The sequence below is a fragment of the Budorcas taxicolor genome, chromosome X, assembly GCF_023091745.1.
Source record: "Budorcas taxicolor isolate Tak-1 chromosome X, Takin1.1, whole genome shotgun sequence".
In the NCBI taxonomy this organism is placed as follows: domain Eukaryota; kingdom Metazoa; phylum Chordata; class Mammalia; order Artiodactyla; family Bovidae; genus Budorcas; species Budorcas taxicolor.
In genome coordinates, this window is record NC_068935.1 from 10,234,565 (window position 1) to 10,258,329 (window position 23,765).

At 41.4% G+C, this 23,765-nt stretch overlaps 1 protein-coding gene across 4 annotated transcripts; it reads right to left on the reverse strand.

Moving 5' to 3' along the window:
* Nucleotides 1-17,571: 17,571 nt before the first annotated feature.
* Nucleotides 17,572-23,488, reverse strand: HNRNPH2 (heterogeneous nuclear ribonucleoprotein H2). 4 transcript variants are annotated; one of them, XM_052662858.1, is made up of 4 exons: nucleotides 23,363-23,461; nucleotides 20,657-20,806; nucleotides 18,667-19,821; nucleotides 17,572-18,615 (listed from the first exon to the last, which is right to left on the reverse strand). In XM_052662858.1, exons 3-4 carry the CDS (start codon nucleotides 19,766-19,768, stop codon nucleotides 18,419-18,421), a joined length of 1,299 nt encoding a protein of 432 aa, XP_052518818.1. In that variant the 5' UTR covers nucleotides 19,769-19,821; nucleotides 20,657-20,806; nucleotides 23,363-23,461; the 3' UTR covers nucleotides 17,572-18,418. The 4 variants fall into 4 exon arrangements, with proteins under 4 accessions (XP_052518818.1, XP_052518815.1, XP_052518816.1 ...); XM_052662855.1 differs by having other exon boundaries at nucleotides 17,572-19,821; XM_052662856.1 differs by lacking the exon at nucleotides 20,657-20,806 and having other exon boundaries at nucleotides 17,572-19,821; nucleotides 23,363-23,488.
* Between the last annotated feature and the right edge of the window lie 277 nt (nucleotides 23,489-23,765).

A 23,765-nucleotide genomic window follows, 5' to 3' on the forward strand; every position in this document is an offset into this window, starting at 1 on the left:
GGCTCCTCACTCCAGTATTCTTGCCTGGAGAATTCCATGGACAGAGGAGCCTGGTGGGCTACACCTATGGTGTTGGAGAAGACTCTTGAGAGTCCCTTGGACTGCAGGGGGATCAAACCACTCAATCCTAAAGGAAATTAACCCTGAATATTCATTGGAAGGACTGATGCTGAAGCTGAAGCTCCAATAATTTGGCCACCTGATATCGACTCCTTGGAATAGACCCTGATGCTGGGAAAGATTGAAAGCAGGAGGAGAAGAAGACAACAAAGGACGAGATAGTTGGATGGCACCACTGACTCAATGGACATAAGTTTGAGCAAGTTCCAGGAGATGGTGAAAGACAGGGAAGCCTGGCATGCTGCAGTTCTGCAGTGGGGTCCCAAAGAGTAGGACACAACTGAGTGACTGAACAACAGAACTTTTCAGGTATTTTTGCAATTGTATTCGGAGATTTACCAAATGCATTGGTAAGAGAATGATGACAGCAAGTTAATTCTTCTAAAAACCAAATTTGATCATCTGTAGTCTCTATCATCACCCCTAGTCTCCTCCTCTGCCTTTCTTCTCTCAGCAACAGCTGCCATTGTCTCATCTGGAACCAGTCATTCAAGCCAGAAACCTGGGAATCACTGACTCCTTCTCCCGTATTCTCCACATCCAATTCTTTACCAAGAGCTGTTAATTTGCAAATAATTCTAAAATACTTCCATTTCTCTCCATCTCTCCTTCTATAATTCTAGCAAATGCCACCATAATTTCTCATCCACACTACTGCAATGGCCTCTCAATTCTTTTAGCCATCCCTCCACTCTTACCCTCTCCAATCAATTCTCAGCAGTGCAGCTAGAATGTTTGCAAAATGTAAATCCTGTCAGGCTCATTTCCCTGCCTAAATCCCTTCTATGTCTTCCCCTGTGTCTTGAGATAAATGCCAGAATCTTAAACATAGTATGGCTTCCCAGATGGCTCAGCGGTAAAGAATCTGTCTGCACTGCAGGAAATGTGGGCTCTAGTATCACTCACCTTTGAAAGCTCTCCCTTGATCCATATTCTTCTCCACTCAATTTCTCAACAGTTCTTGAGAGCAAAATTTTTCTAAAGAATTATCTATTCTCATTGATTCCTCTTCCTAATCTCCCATTCACTGTTCAGTACACTCTGGAATGGCTCCTGTCTATATCACACCACTGAGCCTGCTCTTGTCAAGAGTACTGAAGACCTCTATGTTGCCAAGTCCAATGGACATATCACTGTTGTCTTCTTACTTGATGCCCTAAGAGCTGATAAAGCCCTTTTTGAAACAGTTACCTCTCTTGAATCCTGGGATATCACTGACTACTAATTTTCCTCTTATCCCACTTGTCTTTATCAGTCTCCTTTGCTGGATTCTTCCATATGTTGGGGTTCCTCAGGGATCTTTTCTTGACCCTCTTCTTATGTCCCACTTTATATCTTTTCCTTAAAAGGCATTCTCATGATACTGGCGACTCCCAAAACCGTAACTCCAGCCCAGTGCTCTCTGCTGAGCTTTAAATTCATATACCTGACTGCCTACTGGACATCTCCACTTAATGTTCTCTGAGTACTTCAAATTCAAACATGTCTTATGGTAGAGTCATTATCTTCTTTCCAAATGTGTGCTCCTTTTCAAATGTTACCTATCTCATGGGCACTACCATCCAATCACTTGCAGAAGCTAGAAAACCAAAGTAATTCTTGATTCATTCTTTTTCTTTATCCCTAATCAGCCACAAAACTATTTCTAAGATATAAGCATTTGAATGCAGAGTTCCAAAGAATAGCAAGAAGAGATAAGAAAGCCTTCCTCAGCGATCAGTGCAAACAAATAGAGGAAAACAACAGAATGGGAAAGACTAGAGATCTCTTCAAGAAAATTAGAGATACCAAGAGGACATTTCATGCAAAGATGGGCACAATAAAGGACAGAAATGGTATGGACCTAACAGAAGCAGAAGATATTAAGAAGAGGTGGCATGAATACACGGAAGAACTGTACAAAAAAGATCTTCACGACCCAGATAATCATGATGATGTGATCACTAATCTAGACCCAGACATCTTGGAATGTGAACTCAAGCGGGCCTTAGAAAGCATCACTACCAACAAAGCTAGTGGAGGTGACGGAATTCCAGTTGAGCTGTTTCAAATCCTGAAAGATGGTGCTGTGAAAGTGCTGCACTCAATATGCCAGCAAGTTTGGAAAACTCAGCAGTGGCCACAGGATTGGAAAAGGTCAGTTTTCAGTCCAATACCAAAAAAAGGCAATGCCAAAGAATGCTCAAACTACCGCACAATTGCACTCATCTCACATACTGGTAAAGTAATGCTCAAAATTCTCCAAGCCAGGCTTCAGCAATGCGTGAACCGTGAACTCCCTGATGTTCAAGCTGGTTTTAGAAAAGGCAGAGGAACCAGAGATCAAATTGCCAACATCCAATGGATCATTGAAAAAGCAAGAGTTCCAGAAAAACATCTATTTCTGCTTGATTGACTATGCCAAAGCCTTTGACTGTGTGGATCACAATAAACTGTGGAAAATTCTGAAAGAGATGGGAATACCAGACCACCTGACCTGCCTCTTGAGAAATCTGTATGCAGGTCAGGAAGCAACAGTTAGAACTGGACATGGAACAACAGACTGGTTCCAAATAGGAAAAGGAGTACGTCAAGGCTGTATGTTGTCACCCTGCTTATTTAACTTCTATGCAGAGTACATCATGAGAAACGCTGGACTGGAAGAAACACAAGCTGGAATCAAGATTGCCAGGAGAAATATCAATAACCTCAGATATGCAGATGACACCACCCTTATGGCAGAAAGTGAAGAGGAGCTCAAAAGCCTCTTGATGAAAGTGAAAGAGGAGAGAGAAAAAGTTGGCTTAAAGCTCAACATTCAGAAAACGAAGATCATGGCATCCGGTCCCATCACTTCATGGGAAATAGATGGGGAAACAGTGGAAACAGTGTCAGACTTTATTTTTGGTGGCTCCAAAATCACTGCAGATGGTGACTGAAGCCATGAAATTAAAAGACGCTTACTCCTTGGAAGAAAAGTTATGACCAACCTAGATAATACTATCTAGAGACATTACTTTGCCGACTAAGGTCCGTCTAGTCAAGGCTATGGTTTTTCCAGTGGTCATGTATGGATGTGAGAGTTGGACTGTGAAGAAGGCTGAGCGCCGAAGAATTGATGCTTTTGAACTGTGGTGTTGGAGAAGACTCTTGAGGGTCCCTTGGACTGCGAGGAGGTCCAACCAGTCCATTCTGAAGGAGATCAACCCTGGGTGTTCTTTGGAGGGAATGATGCTAAAGCTGAAGCTCCAGTACTTTGGCCACCTCATGCGAAGAGTTGACTCATTGGAAAAGACTCTGATGCTGGGAGGGATTGTGGGCAGGAGGAGAAGGGGACGACCGAGGATGATATGGCTAGATGGCATCACGGACTCGATGGACGTGAGTCTGAGTGAACTCTGGGAGATGGTGATGAACAGGGAGGCCTGGTGTGCTGCGATTCATGCGGTCGCAAGTAGTCGGACACGACTGAGCAACTGAACTGAATATCTTTTGACTCTCTCCAAATATCTTTTCCCCATCCCTGGAACCAGAAGCCGTAAGAATTAAAAAATATTGTGGTACTCTCATTTCTACTATAATTCAATAGTACGAAACTCACATGTATGTTAAAATTAAAAAAGCTTCTGACAAAGACTCCCTCCTTGACCAACCTTTAATTAGGCTCCGCTGAGCTCTCTTCTTGAGTAAGACTCAACCTCAGCCTACCTTTAGCAAAGAATCCTGTTAAGATAGTTTGCAAAGAATATCCATACCCTTGATGTCTCCTCTTAGTAATTTTCTATCCAGTGACCCCCCTCACTGTGCTCATAGGCTATAAATCCCCAGTTGTCGTTGTATTTGGAGTTGAGATCAGTCTCTCTCTCTTACTGCAATAGTCTCTCCTCTCTTGCAATAATTTTGAATAAAGTCTTCCTTAGCATTTTAACAAGTGTTAAAATAATTTTTAACATTCCTTCCAAATTTATTGATGCAAGCTTAATAACTTCATCATAACTAATTTTTTTTCCTTTTTCTTGGTTCCCCCACATTGCTAGTGTCCTAAATATGTGCTTAGTCTGCCTGCTAGGAAATTTAACACTATTCACTCCTACACTTAAATTCAGGCTATCAACACTTAATTCCAAAGCAACATATTTCCCATGACATTGATTCATTTGTATTTGCTATTTCTCCTACCTGGAATCCCTTGGTCTGTCCTGCACATTTGATAGACTAGCTTCAGCTTTCCTTTAAGTCTCTTCTTAGACGTAATTCACTTTGGGATGACTTCTAACCTAATAATGTGCTAGAATTAACCTGCCCTGACTTTTAACAGCTTATTATGTTCAGTGACATCATTTCGTAGCTTGAAACTGGTGATAAGGGAAGTATTTACACCACAAAAATCAGCATGCACTAACAAATCAGGGCTTTTTTCCCCCCAGAGAACTGATTGTTAAACATTAACCAGTACCTATAACTGCCCCACCTCCTCACCACCTATCCCAAATTTGGTTTAGTGGCTCTGCTATGGGCTCTGATGATAACCCTACACCCATTACTATGCACTGCAGGTGACTTATCTGTGTCTCCCTCCAGGCTGAAATTTTCTTGATGGTAGAGATACTTTATATCTAGAATCTTATCCAGTATTTGGCTCACAGAAGTTACTAATTAGTATTATTCAGTTCAGTTCAGTCGCTCAATCATGTCTGACTCTTTGCGACCCCATGAATCACAGCATGCCAGGCCTCCCTGTCCATCACCAATTCCCGGATTTCACTCAAACTCATGTCCATCGAGTCAGTGATGCCATCCAGCCATCTCATCCTTGGTCATCCCCTTCTGCTCCTGCCCCCAATCCCTCCAGGCATCAGAGTCTTTTCCAATGAGTCAACTCTTCGTATGAGGTGGCCAAAGTACTGGAGTTTCAGCTTTAGCATCATTCCCTCCAAAGAACACCCATGGTTGATCTCCTTCAGAATGGACTGGTTGGATCTCCTCGCAGTCCAAGGGACCCTCAAGAGTCTTCTCCAACACCACAGTTCAAAAGCATCAATTCTTCGGTGCTCAGCTTTCTTCACAGTCCAACTCTCACATCCATACATGACCACTGGAAAAACCATAGCCTTGACTAGACGGACCTTAGTCGGCAAAGTAGTGTTTCTGCTTTTGAATATGCTATCTAGGTTGGTCATAACTTTTCTTCCAAGGAGTAAGCGTCTTTTAATTTCATGGCTGCAGTCACCACCTGCAGTGATTTTGGAACCCAAAAAAATAAAGTCTGACACTGTTTCCACTGTTTCCCCATCTATTTCCCATGAAGTGATGGGACCAGATGCCATGATCTTTGTTTTATGAATGTTGAGCTTTAAGCCAACTTTTTCACTCTCCTCTTTCACTTTCATCAAGAGGCTTTTGAGCTCCTCTTCACTTTCTGCCATAAGGGTGGTGTCATCTGCATATCTGAGGTTATTGATATTTCTCCCGGCAATCTTGATTCCAGCTTGTGCTTCTTCCAGTCCAGTGTTTTTCATGATGTACTCTGCATAGAAGTTAAATAAGCAGGGTGACAACATACAGCCTTGAGGTACTCCTTTTCCTATTTGGAACCAGTCTGTTGTTCCATGTCCAGTTCTAACTGTTGCTTCCTGACCTGCATATAGGTTTCTCAAAAGGCAGGTCAGGTGGTCTGGTATTCCCATCTCTTTCAGAATTTTCCACAGTTTATTGTGATCCACACAGTCAAAGGCTTTGGCATAGTCGATAAAGCAGAAATAGATGTTTTTCTGGAACCCTCTTGCTTTTTCCATGATCCAGCCCTAGAGGAGCAACCCCACGTCCAAGAAGTGGCAGCTAGCTGCACGGGTGCAGGAGGGCCGAGAGGAGCTACTCCACCTTCAAGGTCAGGAGGGATTGCCATGAGGAGATACCGCTCCTCCAAGGTAAAAAGCAGTGGCTGAGCTTTGCTGGAGCATCCATGAAAAGATACCCCACGACCAAGATAAGAGAAACCCAAGTAAGACAGTAGGTGTTACAAGAGGGCATCAGAGGGCAGACACACTGAAATCATAATCACAGAAAACTAGCCAATCTGATCACACGGACCACAGCCTTGTCTAACTCAATGAAACTAAGCCATGGCCATGGGGCCACCCAAGATGGGAGGGTCATGGTGGAGAGGTCTGACAGAATGTGGTCCACTGGAGAAGGGAATGGCAAACCACTTCAGTATTCTTGCCTTGAGAACCCCATAACAGTATGAAAATTAGTATTATTTGTCTTTGCTTATCTGAATGAATGACTAGAAGGCATGTTTGTTAAGCACTTACCAACGCTGGGAGAAACATTAACAGAGATGATGGTTCTTGACTGCCATCTTCAGTGATCACTTATTTGCCTAAAAAGCATGGAATCAGAGCAAGGGGACTGAGTTGGATAGTTTCCACGGCCTGTGCCATCAAGCTGTGATTGATGCAGTTATTTCATTTATGCTACAGGTGTATGTTTGCCCCACGGAATGGACCATGCTAGCCATGGTCCAGGGCTCCCTCTCTCTCCCCTGCCTCTCAAGCAGCAGAAAAGACTGTAGTGTTTGCCTCTCTGATTCCCTCTCTTCTTGGCCTCCATTGCTCATCAGACAGCACTTGTTAACATCAAGGGACTGCAATAGCTTGCAGATCCAGTAATATCTGACATGGCAGATTTCCAAATCCACACATATAATGATATAGAAATGGTACCATAAGCAGAGTTCTGGTGTAGAGGAGAACCTTTCTAAAAATAGCTATGATCAGAAACTTAAGAGCTCTAACTCCTTTATATGGGACGACAAATTCCCAGATAGCTAGAAGCACTCCCTGGGGATTCCAAAAATAGCTATAGTGGAATAATCCATACTCTAGCTATTCAAAGTATGATCTGAGAGACTTTCCTGGTGGTCCAGTGGCTAGGACTTCATAATCCCAGTGCAGGGGCCCTGGGTTCAATCCCTGGTCAGGGAACTAGATCCAATATGCTGCAACTAACACCCAGCACAGCCAAATAATTTTTTTTCAAAAGCATAATCTGAGATCAAGAAGCATCAGCACCATCTGAAACCTTGTTAGAAATGCAGAATCTTAGGCTCCAATCTGTACCTATTGGTTGGATTAGAGTCTGCATTTTATAAACAGATTCCCCCAGGTGATCTGTATGCATATTTAAGTTCGAAAGGCACTGATCTATAGAACACTGAATTTTTTATAACCAAGCAGTTACAAAAACCATGGAGTTTCTGTACTTCAAGCAGTTACCTTAAACCATGGAGTTTAGGGTGTTAATGCTAATGGCACTTTATAATAATAAATACTATTTATGGTACAATTGAGATATTTACATTCATTCTGTCACTGAATGAAAAAATAACTCTACTACTTAGCCAATTAAAATCCACCTGATGCTCAAGCTTGAAAGCTCACCATCTAAAAAAGAAGTGGAATAATCCACAGAGTGAAAATGAGTATACTACCCAAACCAATCTATAGTTTCAATGCAACCCCTATCAAGCTACCAACAGTATTTTTCACAGAACTAGAACAAATAATTTCACAATTTGTATGGAAATACAAAAAACCTTGAATAACCAAAGCAATCTTGAGAAAGAATGGAACTGGAGGAATCAACCTGCCTGACTTCAGACTATACTACAAAGCCACAGTCATCAAGACAGTATGTAATGGCACAAAGACAGAAATATAGATCCATGGAACAAAGTAGAAAGACAAGAGGGAAATCCACACACCTATGGACACCTTATCTTTGACTCTAGATATGCGAAGAAACAAGAGGGAATATTTTCCTGGATGATAACTGTCTAGTAAGACAGGTGGTCCAGAGACTTTTGGCTACTGTTAACAGGGCCAAGTCCAGGAATAGCACATTGAGTGACCTAACAATGAAATCCTGGTTGAACCTAGGAATGAGCATTCTTAGTTCTGTGGGACAAAAGGAAATGCCTCCCAAACTTTGGTCAAAATGAAGACCAAAGGGGAGGGTAATCATAAAACAATGTTGCTCACTATTCAGTTCTACAAGAATCAAGTTATCAGCCACTACAGTCATTGACCTACAGTACACCCTGAAATGAATTCAGGACAAAGCTCAGGATGAGGCACTTTGTTCACTGGGAAAACTGGCAAAACTGGCCCTTAGAGAGTTAGATATTTCCAAGAGAAAATTTTATGAACCCAAATTTCTTGCATCATCCTATATTTAGCATGCATGCATGCTCAGTCACTTCAGTAGTGTTCAACTCTGCGACCCCATGGACTGTAGCCTGCCAGGCTCCTCAGTCCATGGGATTCTTGCCATTCCGTTCCCCAGGGGATCTTCTCAACCCAAGCTCGAACATGCGTCTCATATATTACAAGCAAATATCACTGAGCCAGCAGGGAAGCCCTTAGAAAAGCACAAAAACCATTAACTAAAGTATCTGTTCCTCAAAAATAGCAGTAACCTTATACCAAGATGTGTCCTTGATTTCAAATACCCTTTGTCAAGTAAAAAATATCAATAGCTCTCTGGCTCTATAAAGATTGAGCCATTTTGAGTTTATTTTTGTGTATGGTGTAAGAGAGTGTTCTAACTTCTTTGATTTACATGCAACTGTCCAGCTTTGCCAACACTACTTACCGGAGAGACTATCTTTTCTCCATTGCATATTCTTGCTTCCTTTGTTGAAGGTAATAATCAGGTCCTTAACTTTTTAAGTCTGTCATTCATTGACAGTTATTGTCTACTCTGATGCCTTTGCAAAAATGCTTCATCTTCAAGAAGATTCATAGAAAGGACTTTTTGACAAGTATGTTTCCAAGAAATTTCAGATCATACCACTGAATTGGGTAAGAACTTAAATAATTCTAATGGAAACCCATTAGAATTTAATGGAAGTGAAGAAAAACTAAAGAGCCTCTTGATGAAAGTGAAAGAGGAGCATGAAAAAGTTGGCTTAAAATCCAACATTCAGAAAACTAAGATCATGGCACCTGGTCCCATCACTTCATGATAAATAGATGGGGAAACAATGGAAACAGTGAAGGACTTTATTTTTGGGGGCTCCAAAATCACTGCAGATGGTGACTGCAGCCATGAAATTAAAAGATGCTTGCTCCTTGGAAGGAAAGCTATGATCAACTTAGACAGCATATTAAAAAGCAGAGACATTACTTTGCCAGAAAAGGTCTATCTAGTCAAAGCTATGGTTTTTCCAGTAGTCATGTATGGATGTGAGAGTTGGACTATAAAGAAAGCTGAGCACTGAAGAATTGATGCTTTGGAACTGTGATGTTGGAGAAGACTCTGGAAAGTTCCTTGGACTGCAATGAGACCCAACCAGTCCATCCTAAAGGAAATCAGTCCTGAATATTCATTGGAAGGACTGATGCTGAAGCTGAAGCTCCAATACTTTGGCCACCTGATGCGAAGAACTGACTCACTAGAAAAGACCCTGATGCTGGGAAAGATTGAAGGAGGGAGGAGAAGGGGATGACAGAGGATGAGATGGTTGGATGGCATCACCAACTCAATGGACATGAGTTTGAGTAAACTCTGGGAATTGGTGGTGGACAGGGAGGCCTGGCATGCTGCAGTCCATGGGGTTGCAAAGAATTGGACATGACTGAGCGACTGAACTGACTGAATGGAAACCCTGATGGTTTCATAAAACTGTTAACAAAAGATCAAGAATTAGCTGCATATGACTGAGTGAACTGATAAATATGGTTATAACTTTATGGGATTTTTTGGTCTGAAATATTATTGGCTTCTAATCTGTGTACTCCAGACATAAAGAAACCTTTATCCTTAAGCTAATTATGAAAAAAAGTGAGAGCACTAGTCACTCAATCATGTCCGACTCTCCAACCCCATGGACTGTAGCCCACCGGGGTCCTCTGTCCATGGAATTTCCCAGACAAGAATACTGGAGTGTGTTGCCATTCTCTTCTCCAGAGGATCTTCCCAACCCAGGGATTGAACCCAGGTCTACTGCATTGCAGATGGATTCTTTACTGTCTGAGCCATCAGGGAAGCTCTATATTAATACCGTTGTAAGTAGAATTGATTCCCAGGTAGCACTAATGATAAAGAATCTGGCTGCCAATACAGGAGACACAAGAGACTCGGGTTTGATCCCTGGGTCAGGAAGATCCCCTGGAGAAGGAAATGGCACCCACTCCAGTATTCTTGCCTGGGAAATTCCATGGACAGAGGAGCCTGGCGGGCTACCGTCCATGGGGTTGCAAAGAGTCAGACAGGACTGAACACACACACACACCAAAGCAGAATTGAAAAGGTTATCTTTTTTCTCTCTGAATGATCCCTCCATAAATTGGAAATTCTTAGGTTTCCAACAGCCTTAACAGGCTATTATCAGGCCTAAGAAAGGCCACCTCCTGACAGATGAAAGAATCTCAAGATATCTTGGGGACCTCAAAAAGAGAGGAAGTCATCCAAGTCTATACATACTGCAGGTGATATCTGATCACAAGTCCATGCCATGGCTTTCCTGGCCTGAAGAGATCTTCTGAAATTGGAATCTAAGATTATGAAAAGTTCCAGCAAAGCCAGTTTTTTGAAAAACTCTGTATGCTCAATCACATATGTAAATAATCAAGCCAAGTTTATTGAAATCAGACTTATTTTACACATAAAATAGTCTTAATTTAGCTTTAGTTAGTAGAAATAAGGGTAATTTTAGACAGAAAAAAATTATGTTTCAATAATACAGCTTTGTAAACATTCTTTGACATAAATCATACCAATGTTTTCTTAGGTTAGTCTCCCAAGGCAATAGAAAAAATAAAATAAAATAAACAAATGGTACCTAATCAAACTTACAAGCTTTTGCACAGCAAAGAAAACCATTAAAAATGGAAAGACAACCCTATGGAATTGGAGAAAATATTTGAAAATGATGTGATAGACAAGGACTTACAACTCGTACAACTCAACAACAAAAACCAAACAACCCAATTGAAAAATCAGCAGAAGACCTTAATAGACATTTCTCCAAAGAAGACAAACAAATGGCCAGTAGGCACATGAAAAGATGCTCAACATCGCAAATTATAAGAGAAATGCAAATCAAAACTACAGTGAGGTACTACCTCACACCAGTCAGAATGGCCATCAATAAAAAGTTTACAAGTAACAGGGACTTCCCTCATGGTCCAGTGGTTAAGACTTCACCTTCCAAAGCAGGGAATACAGGTTTGATCCCTGGCCAGGGATCTAAGATCCCACATGCCGGCCAAAAAAAAAAAAAACAGAAAACAGAAACAATATTGTAACAAGTTCAATAGACTTTAAAAATGGTCCACATCAAAAAGTCTACAAATAACAAATGCTGGAGAGGATGTGGAGAAAAGGGAACCCTCCTACACTGTTAGTGGGAATGTAAGTTGGTACATCCGCTATGGAAAAAACAGTATGGAGATTCCTCATAAAACTAAAAATAAAATTACCATATTATCCAGCAATCTCACTTCTAGGAACATACTCGGCCAAAACTATAATTCAAAAAGATACATGCACCCCTGTGTTCACGGCAGCACTGTTCACAATAGCCAAAACATGGAAACAATCTATATGTCTATAGACAGATAAGTGGATAAAGATATATATATAATGGAATACTACTCAGCCATAAAAAAGAATGAAATACTGCCATTTGCAGCAACATGGATGCAACTAGAGATTATCATACTAAGTGAAATAAGTCACAAAAAGAAAGACAAACACTATATGATACACATATGTGTAATCTAAAATATGACACAAATGAATTTATCCACAAAACAGAAATAGACATGGAGAACAGACTGATGATTGCCAAGAAAGGGGTGAGGGAGAAGGATGGACTGCAAGTTTGGGAGTTTGGGGTTGGTAGATGAGAACTATTACATTTTGAATTGATAACAAAGTCTTAATGTATAGAACAGGGAACTATATTGAATATTCTGTGATAAACCATAATTGAAAAAAATATTAAGAAAAGAATGTATATATGTGTATAACTGAGTCATTTTGCTGTACAGCAGAGATAGGTACATTGTAAATGACTACACTTCAATTTTTTTTAATTTTAAAAATAATACACTTTTGTGGATATTAAGTTCTAGTGCTTAAGTTTGGTTGTTGTTGCTGTTTTAGTCGCTAAGTCATGTCTCTTGTGACTGCATAGACTGTAGCCCAGCAGGCTCCTCTGTCCATGGGATTTCCCAAGCAAGAATACTGGAGTGGGTTGCCATTTCCTTCTCCAGGGGAATCTTCCCAACCCAGGGATCAAATCCAAATCTTCTGTACTGGCAGACGGATTATTTACTACTGAGCCATCAGGGAGGCCCCTGAGGTTTGGTATTCACTGACTAAGACTCACTTCCTAGATGACTCCTTGTTGCAGTGTTATACTATTATAAAGTTTAATTAAATTACTAAAAGGATATCCTATAATAAGTTTCTTTCTGAGCTTATCATAGTAATCTATCTTGGAATAAAGATCAGATGCCTCATGACCTGCAACTAGGATATTATGCATACTGGAAAAGATACCATTTGAAGGACTGCCTCCAACCTAGAAGGAAGGACCCTTATCAGGTTCTCTTAACTAGCTCATACACAGCAAAACTGAATGGAATTGACTCTGGATTCATATTTCTCACTTAGAAAGTGCTCCTGCATTGGACTGGTCTGTACAGAAGACTGCTGATCTCAAAATCACCTTAACCCAATGCTCCAACATAGGAGGAACTACACCCACATCATGATGAGAAGATGACATCAGAAGCAGGAAACTGTCCCAAGGTACTGGACCTGACCTGTATATTTACAGTGCTTTCTTAATTTCTTGGTTGTTGCTGTTTTGTTGCTAAGTTGTGTCCAGCTCCTTGGCTCCCATGGACTCTAGCACGCCAGGCCTCCCTGTCCCTCACTATCTCCCAGAGTTTGCCCAAGTTCAATTTCTTGGAGTTTTGCATAAATCAATGTTTTTTCTAGCTGTTCCTCTATCGCTCCCCACACTTCAGTCCCCTTTCCCCACAGGTAGCCCGCTGAGTGGTGGGGAGAGGGTCAGGTAGGGGTGCCTCTGGAGGACAAAGAAAGAATCTGATAAGAATTCATTCTTCCCTCTCCTTGCCTGTTTTCCGTAGATCCTCAATCCCACACTTACCTACATCCAATACTTCTGGGTTATCTTGATGGATTTCTCCTCTCCAAGGCTCTAATTGGATGGCCCTTCGGAAATTTATTCTAGACGAAAGAAGTTATAGTTCTGTTTTGGCCAGTATTGATAATTAGTAGATGGGATTCCCTCACTTGGCCAATCAATCATACTTGCTATGAGCATGACCATAAATGGCTTTTCTTTTCAAGTTATTCAAGCTCAGTCAGAGAAACTAGCTAAATTTCAATCAAAGAATATAACCTTCTTCAGTTATGGAATAGATTAATATGATTAACATCAGGCTACGATCATCTAAGTTTACAGCCCCTAATGTTAGGAACAAATGAATCATACTAAGGATAATCAGCCTAATGACACTAGGTAATTGAGCTGGGTGCCTTATGGGCAATGCCAAAATAATCATTACCTTGAAGATAGAGATTGGTATGGAACAGACCTGGGGATATACTGGGCCACACTTAAAGTTCTTATATAAGTATGTACTTATAACCCTATTAATGTTACTAGCTAGGAATTCCCTGGTAGTCTAGGGGTTCTGACTCCATGATTTCACTGCTGAGTTTGTAGGTTCAATACCTGGTCAGGGAACTAAGATTCCACAAGCCATATGATATGGCCAAAAAATAAACAAGCAGAAAAACACAATGGTATTAGTTATATTACTTGTAGTCTGCCTATTTTACAAGACTATTGTTTTTTGCATTACCAAAGTATGATTGAACTTCCAATAAAAATAATGATGGCTAGGTAACTTGGAACACTTGACTAAATATAGTTCTATAAGATCAATGTTTGTAATAGTGTAACTCTAGTGTAACTCTAGATATGAGACTAAGCAACAAGAGGGAACCATTTCCTGGACCAGAACAGACTAGTACATTGCGTGGCTTATCAAAGAAATCCTCGCCTGACCTGGGAATTAACATTCCTAATAGTGTGGAATGCTAAATGGTCATTAAATGCCTCCCAAACTTTGGGCATATGTTGACAATGATGGAGCACTGCCAACTAAAGAAGGGCTTCCTTTGTGGCTGTTTGTAAAGATCCCCTGGAGAAAGAAATGGCTACCACTCCAGTATTCTTGCCTGGAGAATTCCATGGACAGAGGAAGCTGGTAGGCCACAGTCCATGGGGTCTCAAAGAGTTGGACAGTACCGAGCAACTAGCACTTTAACTTTCATGCCAACTAAAGAAGGTCATTCACCACCTGCTTCTACAAGAATTGAGTCATTAGCCACCGAAGCCACTAACCTTTGTTGTGTTGTGTTGTGCTTATACATATTGACCTCCCCCCTTACCTCTTGGGAGCAGTTCCTCAGAACTTTCTGAGAAGCTGTCTCCAGAACTATAGTCCTCAATATCTCCAAATAAACCTGAAACTCACAGCTCTTGCTCTTTGTTTCTCTGAAATCGTCCCCTTCACCTCTTTGGAGCAGTGCTCAAAGTTCTTTAAGAGCTGGTCTCTCAGGTTATAATCCTCAGGTTGGTTCAATAAAAATGTCCATTTCTTTCTTAAATTGACTATGATTTAATTTTTTCATCTACGGGGGGCTGCATTTAAGCATGCCCTAGAACGGCAACCCACTCCAGTGTTCTTGCCTGGAGAATCCCAGGGACGGGGGAGCCTGGTAGGCTGCCGTCTCTGGGGTCGCACAGAGTCAGACACGACTGAAGCGACTTAGCAGCAGCAGCAGCAGACGGTTACCAAAGTAGTTTTCGCCCCTCAGAGATGGGCAGGGAGACTCCAGAAGTCCCTTCCTCCTGGAGGCCACCGGCTGTCAGTCATCGCGCTAACCACGCCCCCTCGCACATGGCCCGTACTTATCCCAGAACGGCCAGGGCCAGACCTCTTCCCTATCCCTCTTGGGAAAAGAAATACACTAGGGGGTTGGGTGGGGAGTGTCGAGGGTCTCTGGAAAGCAGCCGGTGAGAGGGAACAAAGAATTCTTTCCAAATTCTTTGTCTTCCAGAGGGGCCCCTACCTGACCCTCTCACCGTCACTCTGCAGGCTAAGCCGTGTGGAAAAGGGGGCTGCAGTCTGGGGAGCTATAGAGAAGCCGCTGGACCCAGCGCTGGTCAGCGCCACCCTCCTGACTCACGTCCCAGGGCAAGACTACCCTTACATCATCCCCTGAGGATCCAAGACATTTCCTTCTCTTTCCCTGGCCAGACGTCATTTCCTCTCCCTCCAGCATCCTGCTTCTTCCCTAAAGACAACGTTGATTCTTACTCTCCCAGAGACTCAGTTTTCTCATCTCTAAAGTGCGTGCTTGACAAAAGAGCCCTGTGCAAAGGAGGGAGGGAGGGAGAAAAAGGGCTCTTGGAAAAAGCATTTCCACAGAAGCTCCAGGCGCAAACTAACACACTCTTTTCCCAAACGAGGTCTTGCACCACGCTAAGCTTGTGACCCCATGCACATGTGTGGCGTTCTTTGTGTTTTTGCTTTTGCATTCACAAGACCGAATTTTGGTCATTGTGGGAGCAAGTTGTGAAATGGCCCTTGTGACAATCTCACCCTGGTATCACGCACAGCAAAATGGAATTTCATTCCATCAGCAGCTGTTTTGCAACAGTCCTCGAGGCTCAGCTTGGAGAAATCCTCATTTTTGCTGACAGCATTTTCCCTGAAGGAAAAGACCTTGGTTTGTAGATAAAACTTACAGTGCTTTTGTGTATCAGTTCACAGGGTGGTTGGGGTGGGGTGGGCCGGGATCAACCAAGCCTATCCTGGGGTTTGGTGACATCTAGTGGCTAACTGAAGAATCTCTGCTTATACTAAGAGAATGTTCTGGAAAATTAACTGAGCAGCCTGGAAAGCAAAAACTCCTACTTGTGAACCCTCTGAAAAAAGCCTCCTGAAAGCCTTAGGAGGGCAAAGTAAATAACTGGCTTGGTATGACATGAGTTGAAATGGTATCTTGCTTTCTTGGCAACTTTGACAGAAATTAGAAGTCATTGAAGAATTCCAAATCACTACCCACTGTATCCTCAGCATGGTTTTCAATAAAAAGTGTCCTTGAATAAAATGGAATCAGGTAATACCAATCTGGTAGTTGCTTCTGGCTTCAGAGCGTTTCTCTGGGCCTCAAGCTCTAAACAGACCAAGGATTTCCAGGCTAGACAGAATTCTACAAAAACATCTATCAAAGTTCAGGTGCAACTGGTATTGGCCTGAGGGCATCCAGGCCTGAAGGCCATTGAGAAGTGTAATTGTTAATGGCCACTATGATATGGGTGGAAATGTAAGGTAACCTCAGATGTCACAGGTTTTCAAAGTCCTCACAGGAGATGCAAAGTATTATAAATAGCCATATGCAATTTATACTTTCATAGAAAGTTTAAACTACTTGATACAGGATAGTGGGGGAGGCAATCAAAAATCAGGGAGCAAGCAGCTTCTTAGAGTTGCATTTTAGGGTTTATAGGCTTGTACCCATTAAAGAACTATGATGAAGCACAAAACATGGTCTTGAGACCAGCCACCTCAGCGGACTCTCAAGCACCGCCCCCAAACTACTGAATTTCAGAAACTCTTAAGAGTGGGCCCCAGTAACCAACGTTTTAACAAGCCCCATAAGATGATTCTGGTGCATACTAAAGTTTGAGAAGCAATGATTTAAAACAAGCTTTCAATGCCCCCTTAAAAACCTTAAAGAGCTGATTCATCTCATTGTACAGCAGAAATCAACATAACTTGTAAAGCAATTATCTCCAATTAAAAAAAATACCTTAAAGAGTGTTTAGAGACTATTAATGAATTCATGGAGAACACCAAATTGTTTCTGTAACATAGGTCTACTTCTTTTAAACATATAAAGGTGTCTCAGATCTTCTAAACTGACAGTTAAATGAAAGGAAGAGGATTATTTACTGGCCTTTACTTCTTTGGATTTTGGAGCATGCTGCCTTGAAAAAGTACAATGTCTCCAAAGTAGCTCAATAGTCCTGTGGATGTGATGAGGATAAACATAAAAATAAACACAAAGATGCTCCATCTCCATATCAGTCTAAGGAAGACAAAGTAAAATAATAATGGGATACAACTTTCAACTAACAAACTGGCCAAGATCAAGGAGAAAAATGTGCTTCATTGAAGATGCTATGGGGATCCTATGAGGATTCATTCATATGAGGATGCTAAATTTTTTAAAATACACTCCTAGTGGAAACACAGAGTACCATAATCTTTCTGGCAGAGGATTATATAAAAGAAATGGCCTGTAAGACAGAACGTAATAAAAGTGAAGCTGTACAAGATTTTTCCAGTTTTTAAAAGGAAGATTTATTTAACAAGTTTCACTTAGTACAATACATCTAATGGAAATCACAATACAAGGAAAGATTTAAATCAAAGCCTCAGAATTTCATACAAACAACATGACCAAACTCCTAAAGTATTGGTATTACATTTCAAAATTGTCCCAGAGCTTTTTTAAAAAAAATTAAAAGTGTACACTCACGTGCCTTACAGGATATTAAACCAAAAAGCTAGAATTAACAAACATGCCAAATGTTTTCACTTGAAATCGTAGACACAGCTCCTATATTTGTTTTTACAGAAAAGCATGTCTCTCAACATGCATCCAAAGTTTTCAATGTATCATGGTATAAGAGCAACATTTAACATAAGTGAAACTGCTTTAACCTAAATACGCTTACTGCTTAAGTACACTCCTATAACATAACTAACTTGAAGAAAGCTGAAAGTTTTAACAGTTATGGTCAATACTGAACTTTGTTATTACACCCTATGTGAATGTTTCAGTGTTCAAAATTACTGAGCTTGAAGTTTTAAAACAATCCTGACTTCCACTTTACAGTAAGCATGAATTACAAGCCTGTAATGCAAAACTGTTAAACTTAATTTTTGTTTATTAAAAAAACAGAGAAAAAGAAACAAAGAAAGAAAGAGAGAGGGAGGGTAGGAGGGAGGGAAGGAGAAAGAAAGGAATGAAAGGAAAAAGAAAAGGAAGCTAGCTGACCAAGAGTGATCAGAATCAATGATAATTCCCATGTACCAATCATACTGGATATGCCTGACACCATTCCTATTCTAGTTAACTCCCATAAATGCACGGCTGTTATTTCTATTGTTGTTTGGTACTCCTTCTCTGCCTAAGCGAGGTTTGATTGATAGTCACTGGAGTTTTCCTGCAGAACTTGGTCATATCCACTCATACTACTCTGACCACCATATCCACCTCCGTAACCACCACTCAGCTGCTGACTGGCAGGACCTCCATAACTAGACTGGTTGGATATGCCCATGCCTCCCATCATTTGGCTACCATAAGCTCCACCACTTGCCCCGGCTGTGGAATTCAAAAAAAGTTCTACGTAGCTGTGATCATAGGCTCCCCCACTTGTGCCTGCGGTAGAATTCAAGAAGAGCTCCACGTATCTGTGTTGCATGTTAGCTTTGTCTTTTGCCATAGCTGCCACAGCATCTTCATGAGTAGCAAATTCAACATCTGCCTCACCAGTAACTCTGCCATCAGGTCCGATTTCAATGTGTACTCTCATGGGATTAAGAGGTGAGAAGAAATTGTAAATATCATTCTCAGTGGCTCTGTAAGGTAATCCCCTCATGTGTACACAGTGCCCTGTGGTGCTCTGAAAACTGGACCCACCATCTCCATATCTATGATCAGACATTCCTGAAAAACAGTAATTGAGGTCTCTTCCAAATCTATCAGATCCAAAGCCATATCCATCATTATAGCCACCATAGTCGTCATAGCCTCCATACCCTCCACCATAGGCACCCCTTCTCATCCTTTCAAAACCAGCCCCTCTGCCAATGCTATTATACCCTCTGCCAGCCCCTGGCCTGTCATAGGGACCTGGCCGCTGCATAGCCATGAGCTTTCGAGGGGGGTCATAATGGGTTCGGACTTCAGCTCGGCTACTCTTGAAGATTTCAATGTACCGGTGCCCTATTCTTTCCTTGTGTTTCTTTAAGGCCTTTTCAGCTATCTCCTGCGAAGCAAACTGCACAAAGGCCTCCCCTGTGCTCCGCCCCTGAAAGTCCACCGGCAGTGTCATCCCATTTGGCACAATTTCCAACCCTGAAAAGAACTGAACAATCTCTTCCTTGCTACAGCCAAATGGGAGTCCTCTAAGCCGGACGAAGCCATCATTGGCAGTATCAGGACTATTCGGACCTGTGTGCTTCAACACCCAATCCATTTCAACACTGTTGGACTTGAATACTTCAACATATCTGTGTCCCATGGTTTCTCTGTCCTTCTTCAGAGCGAGTTTCACTTCATCTTCAGACTCAAGTTCGACAAATGCTTCACCACTTGGTCTGCCTTCTCTGGTGTAGATGAAACGAATACCTGATGTGCCGTTTTGGATTTTACAATCGGAGAAGAAGCGCATCACTTCATCAGCTGAGCAGGACCAGGGCAGGCCCCTGACCTTCACCACGAACCCCTCCCTGCCTTCGGTGCTCAGCATCATGGTGGTTCTTGAATTCTTGCTGGCAGGTTCGGTTCAATGTAATTTTGGTATAGCTGAAAAAAAAAATTAAGACTACTGTCATGGAAAAATGTTCATAATATGGTTAAGAGAGAAAAAGCAAACTATTAATAGAAAATTACACTGATAGCTTTTTCTTAAGACATTTGTATAACAGAAAGACTTCACCAAATTTCTAACTCATTCATTCATTCAACAACTATTTATTTGACATCTATTTTATGTGCTGGATACCATTAATGGTGGCTATTTCTGGGTGGTAAGATTATGGGAACTTTGTTTCAGGGAATGCTTTCTTTGGCTACTTCTGTATGTTCTAAGTTTTCCACATTCATCATATATAAACACAAAGTCAGGAAAGATATACAAAAGATAAAAAGATAGACAAAATGAATGGCAACTAAATCAGTGAGAGACATCGACACATAAAAGCTACATCTGATTATATAAAAATGGAAAACTTCATACATCAAAAGTAAGATTAAACATAAAAAACAACAAACAAGATAACTACAACAAATACATTACTAGCTTTATTATATTGAAAAACTCATACAGATTTTTTAAAAATCAAGTAAATATTAAGGCCAAAGAGATAAATGGAAAAAAAGACACTACAGAGAATTTACATCTTCATTTTACATTGTTCAGTTGCCAGATCCAGTACTAGGTTCTGGCATATAAGGATCAATAAGCCCAGAAATGACTCATGGTCCTACAGAGGCACTGTACATCTGTACTGAAGACAAAATGGGCAAATAAACATTTCTCTACTATGACATAATTATGAACAGGGTGAAAGGGTGTTATAAAGCAGGGATTGACTGGTCAATTCTATCAGCGTAGAATAGTTAAGTGAAAAGGACTAACCGGCTCAGGGATCCACAAATTCTAAAAATTATGATGGAGCATAAAATAGGAGGCAAGGCAGGAGATACGGCTGGCAAGGTAGAGATTCATCCAGGAGGTCTTATCAGACAGACAAAGGCTAGAGGCCTTTTAAGGGTTTTACATGGGGCACTGAGGGGAGGAGAGAGGTGGGGAGGGAGGTAAGGGGAGAGAAGTGAGGGGAGGAAAGAGAAGAAGGAAAGTGAGGGGAGGAGAGTCAAGTAATCAGAACCTTTCAGAAAGATCACCATGGCAACAGTGTGACGCTCAAACAGAGGGGGTGGGGGTGACACTACCAAGAGCAGCTAGAGCTCTGTTAGAGATATGTTAAGGTGTTTATCTAAGGCAACAGCACTTTTAAAATGGGGGGAGGCAAGATACTTTTTAAAAGGGGGGAGAGGTAAGATATGATCTATGCATTCAAAGCAGTGGACTCTGGGAGACTTGGTAACAGATTAAATGTATGGGAAATACAGATGTGAAGATACAGAAGAGTCTGGGAAATGTTCAATACTCATCAATCATCAGAAATACAAGTTAAAACTACAATTAACTGCCATTTTTCATCCATCACCACAGTGAAAGTAAAATAGGAAGGATAAGTTGATACTGATATTCAGGGTTCCCAAACTAATATACTCCCAGAGCAGTGAAAGTTGATGCAGTATCTCTGGAAAGCAATTTGGAAATATGTCATGCCTTTTGATACAGTAAATCTACTTCTGGTTATATGCCCTAAGAAGATCTGAAATTCAGACAAAGGTTTATAGAGCTAAATATTCTTTGAAAGATATTATACTAAAAAAGATGAAATATTACCCACTTTAAAAATTGGAAATCTAATAACGTAAGAAATTACTTATGCTATAATCTTGTGACCTAAGATCATAACTGTGTTATAACCACAACTGTGAGAAAGATATATGTTCATATATCCTTCAACCATGCTAGAATTCCTTCCAGGAACCTGGTCAACAGAAATACTCACAAATGTTCACTGTTACATTGTTAGTGATGGCAGAAAATTACAAACCTAATTACCCATTAATAGGGGAATGACAGAGTGAATTATACTTTAGCCTTAAAACAGAAAGCCATGTAGCTCTATTTTTTTTTTTTAAATCTGCCCTGACCCTGGAAGATTTCCAAACTAAATTAAATGAAGGAATAATGTATAGTATGAACCTACTTATTTTAAAATATAAGCAGGCACATCTATATGTATGTAAATGCAGACAAGTTCTGGAAGCATATAAGTTGTTTTTGGAGAAAAGGAACACTGTAGGGTAGCAAGAATGTAGAGGAATTTCACTTTTTACCCTATATACTTCTAAATAGTTTAATTTTAAAAAATCACTGTAATTGGAATTCTTTTAAAAGTTAGGAAAGTGCATGCATGGGGAATTGGTCACATGTTAATAGAGGCTACTCTGAGTGGTAAGTTTATGGTTTTCTCAACTTTTTTCAATTCTTTTGTGCATTCCTAATTTTCTATAGAGAGAAACTTTTATTTCAGCAAAAAAAAAAAAACAAATTAAAACGTTTACTTTTGTGATATTTGGTATAGCAAATTTGATAAAAATTTCTATTTTTGTATGTGCATGGCTTATCTGACAAGGTCTGGGAACAGTGGGCCTCTTGGAAAGAAAGTACAAAGTGTACTAACGTCCCTAAAACTACACCAAAGATTCAAGTCAACATTCACTAACTCCCTAAGATGTGCCTGGAACAATGCATGTGCAGTGCTAAGTTTTCCTATAGATCATTTTCAGGTATGAGTGACAGATTTTCACACTGGTTTTTTGCCTGCCTTAACTCTTGGACAACCCATTCCATATAATGTCCCTACAGCCCTCTTACACACTGGTTTTTTGCCTGCCTAACTCTTGGACAACCCATTCCATTTAATGTCCCTACAGCCCTCTAGGCCTTAACATCCCGTGTGGGGACACGGAGGTTCTGCTTCATCACTGTGTCTCCTGGGAAGGCCACGAGGACTCTGTTGCCTGAAGTAGGAACCCGGATTCCATTTGTGAGTTAAGAATTTGTGCATTTATGTGCGTGTTATATACAGACGTTTTACAGACCGAAATGCTGAGTAGTTGTCTGCGAGTGATGAATTACGTGTATTTTTTTTTTCAATTTATAGCATACCGTTATTTTTCCAAAGTCCACAAATTGAACATGTAGCTTGTTAAAAGCCGGAAAAATAAACGTTATTTAAATATTTAGTTCAGTAAAAACATTCATTGGGCGCCGCGGTCAGGCACGCCGTATTTGCCTAGATGTGACTCTACAGATCAAATTCGCTTGGTGCCTCTCCCTACAGACAATCAGGCACTGGAGACTGGGTGCCTGAATGGGTGGACTAGCATTCAGACCACTGGACTCCAGATCTGGTTTTCCTAATCCGGGGACGTGGTTTTCCAACGTTTTTCAGCTTACGGTTTCTCTTAAGGGTCCTTTGAGACCCGCCCAGACAGACAGATATACAAAACCACAGACAGTCACGAGCGTCCACCATTTCCCCACCAGGCGCAGCAAAGGCGGCTTCCCGGCACTGAGATGGGGGAAGGGGGAGCGGGGGAGGGGAAAGCAGGAACGAAAAAGGCGGAGGCGGCCCGCGGACCCCGCTTTGGTCTGCATCATCACCACCCCCGGGTCCCCGGTTCCCACCCACACACCAACCTCTAACGATACCGGATAATTTTCCTCTTTCTTCCCTCAAACGGCTTATAGCGAGACGGTAGACGACGACCAGAACTACTTCTGCTCACGTAAGCGATAGGTCACGTGAGGATCTACGTCATGTGAGATCTCGGTCACGTGAGCACCGCTAGGCTCTAACCCCGGATCATTAAAGTGCTGCACTTCCTTCTGGTATAAAAATAGGGCGGGTCGACATTCAGAAAGAGAGAGAGTGGTTGGTGGCGGCGCGTCTTCTGTGACTGGTCATTGGTCGGCCTCTGGGGATAACCATCCCAGTTGCCGGAGAAACATTCACGTCACGGCTTAATCACTCACCGGTGATTGGTGATGGGGACCAAAGCGGGTTCCGCAGACCGTCTCCGCCTTTTTACCCCTGTAGGTT

Coding starts and splice junctions, on each gene's coding strand:
- HNRNPH2 (XM_052662856.1), bottom strand. CDS start 19,768: ATGATGCTGAGCACCGAAGGCAGGGAGGGGTTCGTGGTGAAGGTCAGG.